This window comes from Ciona intestinalis, unplaced genomic scaffold, assembly GCF_000224145.3.
Source record: "Ciona intestinalis unplaced genomic scaffold, KH HT000398.1, whole genome shotgun sequence".
In the NCBI taxonomy this organism is placed as follows: domain Eukaryota; kingdom Metazoa; phylum Chordata; class Ascidiacea; order Phlebobranchia; family Cionidae; genus Ciona; species Ciona intestinalis.
Window position 1 is genome coordinate 1 of NW_004190719.1, and position 9058 is coordinate 9058.

At 33.0% G+C, this 9058-nt stretch overlaps 1 protein-coding gene across 1 annotated transcript; it reads right to left on the minus strand.

Annotated features, from left to right (window-relative positions):
• Positions 1–8079, minus strand: LOC100178482 (type I inositol 1,4,5-trisphosphate 5-phosphatase-like). The gene is made up of 11 exons (XM_002128584.3): positions 7558–8079; positions 7066–7153; positions 3785–3848; positions 3204–3307; positions 2685–2737; positions 2286–2405; positions 2013–2100; positions 1672–1869; positions 1221–1294; positions 987–1101; positions 1–657 (listed from the first exon to the last, which is right to left on the minus strand). Exons 1-11 carry the CDS (start codon positions 7665–7667, stop codon positions 505–507), a joined length of 1167 nt encoding a protein of 388 aa, XP_002128620.1. The 5' UTR covers positions 7668–8079; the 3' UTR covers positions 1–504.
• Between the last annotated feature and the right edge of the window lie 979 nt (positions 8080–9058).

Here is a 9058-nt window from a genome sequence, read left to right on the forward strand (position 1 = left end):
TGCCTACACGTATACTTTATTAACGAACATTTTTGTAAATGTGTTCACAATATAAAGGAATAAATACGATTAGTTTTATCATGTAGGCCTACATCCGAGTGACGAAAAATTGAGACCTTTACAACCTATTACAAACTAATTGGGTAAAACCAGCAAGTACTGTGTGTGAAGGTACAATATGGTTGTAATAAAACAGTTTAACAGTCCTTATGGACCGACAATCAAAAATTTAATCTGGCATAAAACGTAAAATTTCAAAAGTTAAAAACCTGAAAACATAAAACTTGATTAAATGTAAAGTGTTCAGTCCATGCAATAGAAGCGCAGTAGAAACTTACACACTAGAATATAGAAACACCAGCGAAGTGCAATACAATTGGCTAGGAATGCTTGTAATGTAGTAATAATCATTGCAACTTATTATTGCACTATAGAACAATCAATCTAGTGTGTTAACTTTCTCAGCAGTACCACAATTGAAGTCATTGTACCGTGACTATGACATCACTCTTCGTTTGTTTCTACTGATTGTTGCCTGTTATTTGTTTCGTTAGATTGTTTTGGCAGATCATGCTTTGCAGTGAAAGCTAGATACACTGGTTTATGATCCCCCATACAAACATCGCTACCAATTGTGTTGTAATAAACATTAGCTTTCTGTAATGAATAAATAATAATGATTAGAACTAGCGCAAGGCAAATAAAGGCCAATAATTAAAAGCTTTCTATTTCTAACACCCTAACTGCGCTGGGCAAAGTGGTTAGTGCGCCCGCCACTAACCCAGAAGTAAGGAGTTTAAGGTTTGTCGTTGCCACAGAAAAAATAAACTTATAACTACCCACATACATGGTAACTCATAAGCTGGCATGTGTTATAATGACTAACGTGTTATAGCGAAGAAAGTGAAGATATAGAAAAATAGATTCTTTGGAGCTTCGTACACCAAACATAAGTTGATATAAAAAATACAACATTAAACACTAACATCATGATGCAGCCATTCCCATAAAGTTTGTGACAAGAGAATCCTGTCGCACCATGCTGGGCAACGAGTTCGCATGTAATCCTCACAGTCAGCAATATTTTCAGAGAAAGGATAGCTGTTAAGATCCTCACGTTACAATATTGATAAAGTTACACTAACGATGGCATAATAAAAGATTTTTGATATACAATTAAAACATCCAATTGAACATAAAAATAAAACTCAATGGCTCACGTAGGTGGGAATGTAATTTCATGTTCTTTCCACTCCAAACCTGTGTCACTCAGTTCAGAATCAAAAGATTTCAACTAAATACAAATGTCATGTGTGTTTATATATGCTTGATACACAAAATGAAAAACAAGCAAAAACAAAAACACCATCAAGAAATTTTAAGTTTTGCAAAGAAAGGCGGAAATTTTGTTGGTTAATTTGTTCTTAGATTTAATAAGTCAACAATATACATCATACTTTTATTAGGTGAAACATAAAAATTTGGACGGTAATGCTTTTGGTATCTCTGTTTCTACATTAGCTGTTGCCTGATGGTAAGCTGTTGAATAGCCCGCATATTTTGATTAACCCACCAACCGGCCAAAATTAAAATAAATATTTAAACAAGTCCTAATAACCAAGGTCAGCTTAATTAACCACACACAAACACATATTGATTAATCATACTCACATATTGATATTCAAACTTTTCTCTCAACAAAGTTTGTTTAACTTCAAATAATTTCTTTTCAATTTTTACCAAAACATCGGGCTCTTTATGCTCTTCTCCATTTATTGTTTCACATTGCTTGTCGCGAAACAATACACGAATTATTTCATCATCACTTGGAGCACGCACTACTTGTTGGCAGGATGTTGGACATATTTTCTATTAAGTTTTATATTTGTTACTTCTTGGTTTTTAAATGTCATTCAATTACCTGTTGATAACTTTTTGTATAACTACAACTAGACTGGTTAATTGTCTAATAGAGGGGGCACTGTACTAACAATCATACCAAGAGACATTACCTGAACCAATGCTTTTAAGTCCAGCCGAAAGTTGAAGTCCCCGCATATGAAAAGAAGTTTGCTCTCATTAAACTGATCCTCTTTTAACCTTTTAAAAATAACTACATTACATTTTGCACGTTACACATAACATTACACATAAGTCCTTATTTCCCGGGTCTCATGCCATGGCTTATTATAGGGACACATTTCTCACCTAGATACAAACAGAACGGAGGTAAAGAATAATATACCATACATTGAAAAAAAGCAATTCAAGACTGATGTAATTACCTTTGTGTGACAAAGTTAAGCGCTCTTTTACGATATGCAGTGTAAGGAGACGGGCTACTTTTAATAGAAACCAAGTTGCTATCATCATGGAACAGATGAATGTTCACAAACTCAACCTCCCTGTTAAATGTTTATAAAAAATAATTTATTTAAAATTTAAATAATGACAACCTATTTATCTTTGCACAGTTGTATGAGTGAAGGTTAACTTAATTTAACACGGATGCAAGTTTCGAAATCAATTAGTGTTGAATCAGAAAAAAAATTGTGTGTACCCAAAAACATGCATAACAGTATACCACCAAGAGCATTAAGCCTTTAATTCTCCTTAGAAGATGAGCAATAAGCAGACTTACCACCATGCAAGGGCAGCGGATAAATTAGAAGAAATAACCTTACTTTTCATAAATCTTCCATCGAACTCTGCTGTAACCCTTCCTTGACCAACGGCACTAATTAAAATTACATTTCTATTTAAATATATTGTTTCAAAAATTACACCCAGATAAAAATAAAGTCAATTTTAATAGGCAGAAAATGGGCCTAACAGTAAATTCATTAAAAACATAAAACTGAAGCAGACATACTGTCGCTTGCAAGAATTTCGAGTGTCTCAATTGGGATTTGGGAACATATACGGAACGCCCTGCAGTGCTTCCACAAGCTTTTATTATAATAATACGTTTTACACTAAAGCCAATAATTACTAATCTCTCCATTAAAAACCACTGCCACGCTTCTGGCATTGCAACACAATGACACACGAGACAACATAAAGAACGATGTTACGTCACACCTGCTAATGCCTTATGGCCAATAACAACAAAGGCAAAACACAATTTGTGACACATACATCATTAGAATATAGAAAAACACAATTTGTGACACATACAAAATTTTATTATAGATAAAACCCACCCCCGGAAAAAAATTTTGTTGAAACTTTTCCTTACGAATATTTGGAACTTCTGCAAGATCCTTGGAGAAAATTTGTTTTCCCGAAACAGATGTGAATGCCTTATCTAGGTACAAGAGCACAGTAGTACTGAATGTGTATGTAGTTTAACACTTTTAAAATAAAAAATAGGATCTTCATTACTAAGTAAATAAGCATAACGTTTTTTTTATTTTGAAAATATTCTCGGGTAACATTGCTTATATGCAAATACATTAATATTTACAAGACATGAATAAAAAATATGTTTAATACTGTATACTTTGGCGCTGCCTGTTTGTAAAGACCCCTAACAGCAGAATAAGAAAATATGTTTGTCAAAAGCGCAAATTCAAAAGCTGGAGTAAAATTGTCTGTGCAAATATAATGGATTTCCAATAAGAAATATGTCACTAAAGTTAATCGTTTCTAGTTTATAAACTACCCTACTGAGAAAAAAAGCATGAACAGACGCACCCATTATGAAATGCAACAAAGCCTTCTCTTTTGAAAATACCTATATTACACATTATTACGCAACAATACATAACAGCATAAAACTCACCTGTGTAATTAAAGAGGAAAACATCCTTTGCAGATTCATGAACAAAGTAAAAGTTTCCCAAAGCCTGAGAGTTTTACAGATATATATCAATTATAAAACATTCTCTTTAAGTCTTTAATAATGTATTATTTGACCTACATATAACTATTACAAAATTTGAATACAGTAAGCTACACAATATATGGATACAATGTTATCATCCACTAAACAACAGTTAGAGATATGGGCACATTACAAAATTTCAAATCAGTGAGATTTAAATCTAATTACGGGATTAAATATTCTAAATAATGACATCATCATTGGTTATCTATTAAAGTACTATAACAATTTTGTAAGCGATACAAAGCTAGTAAACATGTATAGCAGTTGTTTTAATGTTGTTTAACAATATAATTTCTAATATAAATCTTGTTTTATAATAATAAATCTCAGAATTAATGTGGAGTAAATTAGTATTCTGACTGGCTTTCAGCGTACAGTGTGGATTAACAGGGTACTTTACTTTGGCGATTAATACTAGCAGCAATCAGCTTAGTTTACATAATAGTATATGATAATACCTACAAATCTACAGAACTATTATATACCATATTTATAACCCAACATGAGTGGACATGCAGCTCCAAACTGCTTAAGTACTAGCAGATAAGGTGTTCGCGTTTTCCGATTTCACAAAGGCCCGGAACGTAGAACGGGTGGCTTATTAATTCAAGCAGAGGACCAAAAATAGTAACTCAGTATTGTTTTCCTCAATGCACTTCGATATTAGGCAAATTTTACACAGATAAGTTTCGTTGCCGGGTATACGTGTTAAGCCTGTGAGCCAAAAGTAAAATCACGGCAACTTACATGCAAAACTGCAGCTAGATACACCAGTAAATGTTAATGTTATAGATTTTTGTTTGCATTTTTATATTTTAAACATGTTCTTTTATGTTTTTGGATGGTATACTTTATATTTTCTGAGTTTTTTTACTTCCTAATCAATTGAGTGTTCAATAGAATTTGATTCTTTATGTGAGGTTTATTATTCTGATAAGATATAAAATCAGTAGAAAGCTATTTTTATGCGCAGAAGTGCTTGGTTTTTAAAAATCACAATATTTAGACGAAAAACCGCACTCAGCAATAATAAAATGCTATGCCGTGGGCTCCGTAATGGCGGCGACTATGATGTCACAGACGCGGGGAGAGTAGATAACAAGACTCGTTGTTTTACAACCGCAAACCACGTGCTCTGTAATATTTAAATAAGGGACGCTTTTCGACTGAATAGGATCGCATTCTTCTACGCCTTTCTCCTTAATGACGTCATATGTGCTCGGGCTCGTGCCGAGCTTTTCGTTGAAGCTCGGCGCTCTGCGAACCCGAGCTTTTACAACCTCGGCACATCTCTAAAGGCTACTTTGTATTATCATATTACTATGTTTCGGTTTCAATTTACTGAGACTATGTGTTAGTTCCAATTTACATTAGCGCCGCTGAACAAATTAAAATTAGCATAATCGCGATTTACCTGCTTTGAAGCTATTCACGATTGCTGGCTTAAATTTATATTGGAAGTAAAAGAAATACGCAAACTTTACATGTCGTATGGAAGCGCATGAAACAAAGGTTTTCTAACAATTGTATTAGTTTATCAAAGTTATTGTGGCGTAAACCATCATTACAATATCCACGATTAACATGTGTAAAACTTTCACTAATGTATTTTTTCATAATAATGTAATATTAGTTATAGTTCACCGCATAAAGGTTCCATGTGACATAATTTGTGTTTAAATTAATACGGCGGGTAATTAGGAAACTGCATTTTTCTTAAACGATGCAGTTAAAATAAAGTGCATGTTTATGTCGTCAATAATTTCGAAACTACGAATCCAAAGAATATATTTTCCACCGCACGTAAGAAAGTTAGATTTCAAGGATTAATGTTTTATTATATTAGGAAAACTCGCCGATAAGCGTCACCGTGTAGAATGACACTTGTCAGTTGAATGTTGCATTGAATAGAGGAAAACTTGGCTTAATGTTCGTTCGGTTCAAACAAAAGTAAAAAAAAACTAATTCCTTTGGCTCAAATAACCCAGTGCGCATTGCAGGTTTAACGCATTGCATTTCAGTGTTGTTTACGAAACAATGCCCTTTGACCTGTTGATTAAAACTCGCATAATACGCATTGTGTGTTGTTGGGTTAAACGAGCATAGCTAAGAAAAAACAAAATGAATATTGCAAAATAAATACGGTGCATCGCATGTAAGCTATTTCTTTGTAATTTTTATATGAAAACAAAAAACCAGGAGACGGCGCCTCCCCGTCTCTCCGTATGTGGGCGCCAGTGACTGGAGGTTAAGACTACGAGGCAAGCAAAGTATAAACTACTACAAACGTAAAGGCTTACTTACGACGCATGTGAAGGTTAAAGTATGACACACATCACTTCGAACAAACAATTTATATACCAATCCAGCAAATATGCACGAGGAAAGGATCAAAGTGTAACACTAATGCCCAGCGTTAAAGCAAGGGTAAAATAACGCCAATCGCTGTTAAAAAAAATGAAATGACTTAGTGTCAGTGCGATTGTATTACAACGGCCCTAATATAGTTGTAAGTAGTATTATGACGCCAAGTATTAAAACGCAACAATAGTATAACATCATAGGCTTGGCCTCCACACTTACATTTTTTTCATTACTAAAATATTTATTAATCTAAGATTTATTATGTCAGCAATTTTATGATAACGTCATCAAAAAAGTAAAAATAAGAGTTTGAACTTAATTTCATACTGCATAAGCTACCAAAACAAAATTTTGTTGTTATGTTTTGCTGGTAAAATCCAATTGAGTGAGACCTGGTCAAAAGTTAAAAAATGAAAAAATCTTGTAGTCAAAGGTTGAGCTAAAACTCAAGGCACAGGACAGTGGATAATAATCTGTCAAACACATTTGCAGATTGGAACTTTTACTCTAATTTTATCAGGTTTAAATTAAACATATATATACGTATTGACAAATGTACCAAAGAATCCCATAACATTAAATATAAAATTTAAATAACAGAGCATAAAATTTGAACGTTTAAGTTAGTACTACTGATTATTTTTAATAATAATATTGTATGAAATGCAATTTCTTTTACTGAGACGAGTAATAATACAATGAGTCATGGGTGTCAAAATAAACCGGATGTATGAGTTGTCTACCTTATACTCCTAATTCACTTACATTTTGATATACTATAACAATATCAATTACGACTAATTACTACTTACTGTATACTGGTCTACGTGATTAAAGTCTCCATCCAAATATCCTCTCACAGTTGAAAACTTAACCAATGCTTTACAATCCATTAGCTTACTGTAATTAATAATGTATGTTAATTTACAAAGCATATGTACACCCACTCATTTATTTACTGTGGTATATAATGGAATAATGGTTCATTTACCAATGTCATAAAATTTGTGATAGGAATGCATAAAATTATAAATCATGTCATGATCATATGCTATGTGTGTGGGAATACACAAATTAATAAACTGCTGCAGCTGCTGATACTGATTAATCTCTCTTATAATACACATTATTTTTACTACAAATAGGTAGGCTATTCCAACAACTATGAATTCTAGGAAAAGAAAATAAAGTTGAGTGTTAGAAGTAAGCAGTTATTGAAAGCCAATGAGGCAACATGGTGTTGGCGTAGGGTTAGGATTTAAATTGGTGGATTTAACTTATGATGAACACAATATATTTAATACTTAAAAAAATCTTTAACAGGCTGTAAAGATGATTTGTATTCTTTTCCTCCAATCTCTTGACAATGCAGAGCGATGAATTTTGGTAGTTGTTTCTCTACCACCTGTTTCATAATTTTTTTTAGTAAAATTATTAGGAAGAACTAAGAAGTAAAATGTGGCCATGTTTTAAATTTAATTTTAAGCAGAGGCCATTTGAACTTGGCACAAATGAAAATATCCCAGATATGTCAAACCAAAAGGCCTACACCAAAACTGTATTGGTTAGATATATAGTAGGGTTGGGGAAAAAGGGACATGATGTGACATGTGAGTAATGCCCTTTTTAACCTTTATTTACTGTTAGTCTGTTACCCATTCAATGATGGCTAAAAAAACATTACAGTATTATTCAACAGTATTCTTACTGTTCAACAAAGTGAGCGAAAAAGATGAACTGTTGTTAAGTATTAAAAATCCATATTAAATAACTTCTAAATTTTTTCTGTAACTAAAAATAGTAAAATGTTCATTTAAAAAAAAATCATTAACCCAGTATCGTAGTTTAATAAAGTAAGCTGAAATATTTGTACAGTTTAACTTTGTCCTATAAAACTAGTTATAGTTTTGTGAAAGGAAATTGGCAGGGGTTAATATGGTTTTAACTAGGCATACAAAATTAAAAACACATGGCGTTTCAAAGTTATATATACATAATTTTTAAATAAAGTTTACATGGCAAAGAAACAAAGTGGGTTAATTTCGGAAGGTAAAGTACAAGTTGCAGAAAACTATTAATACAAATATTTTTCTCTATATATAATATAATATATAAAAATATTATATTTGTACTGTCGTCTAATCCTTCTCTATTCTGTTATAATTCCGTTTTTATCTACTTCTTCCAAAACAATAGCTACCATACCAACAATTAAATAGGATTTATTAGACTAAAAACATATAAGTTGCATAACCTATATAAAGCACAAGAAGTAACCGGTAGGAATGTCCTGAGGTCGTAAAAGCTCGGGTTCGCCGAGCGCCGAGCTTCAACGAAAAGCTCGGCACGAGCCCGAGCACCTATGACGTCATCAAGGAGAAAGGCATACGGGAATACGTTCCTATTCAGTCGAAAAGCGTCGCTAATCAAAATAATACAGAACACATAGTTTGCGGTTAAAGAGACGTCTCGTTTCGTAATTCCCAGTGTTGCAAAATGTAAAATTCATACAAAAAATATTTAATTAAAAATTATCTATAACTGTTGCAGCAGTTTTTTATCAGATCAGATTTGTAGACCCCTTTATCATTGATAATGTCACCTTCCGGATCGTCGAAAAACGCTCGCATTTTTGTAATAGAAAGAAAGCCTATTAATAATAAAATCAACTTTCTTACGTCCGGCGCATCGGTTTTACGCTGCGAAAACACACAGACTAGCTAAAATGACGGAACGGTTTGTCACGAAGTAAATATCGTCCCGGCCAAGCTTGGACAGAGGCCAAAAAACGTTGTTCGTTAGCAC

Bases quoted from the DNA above. Each gene is read 5' to 3' on its own strand.
- LOC100178482 (XM_002128584.3), bottom strand. From the start codon at position 7,667: ATGAAACAGGTGGTAGAGAAACAACTACCAAAATTCATCGCTCTGCAT. The intron at 2,406-2,684 runs GTAAGGTTATTT...AACATTTAACAG, and splicing joins CGATGGAAGATTTATGAAAA to GGAGGTTGAGTTTGTGAACA. The intron at 658-986 runs GTTAGTGTTTAA...TATTCATTACAG, and splicing joins GGGAATGGCTGCATCATGAT to AAAGCTAATGTTTATTACAA.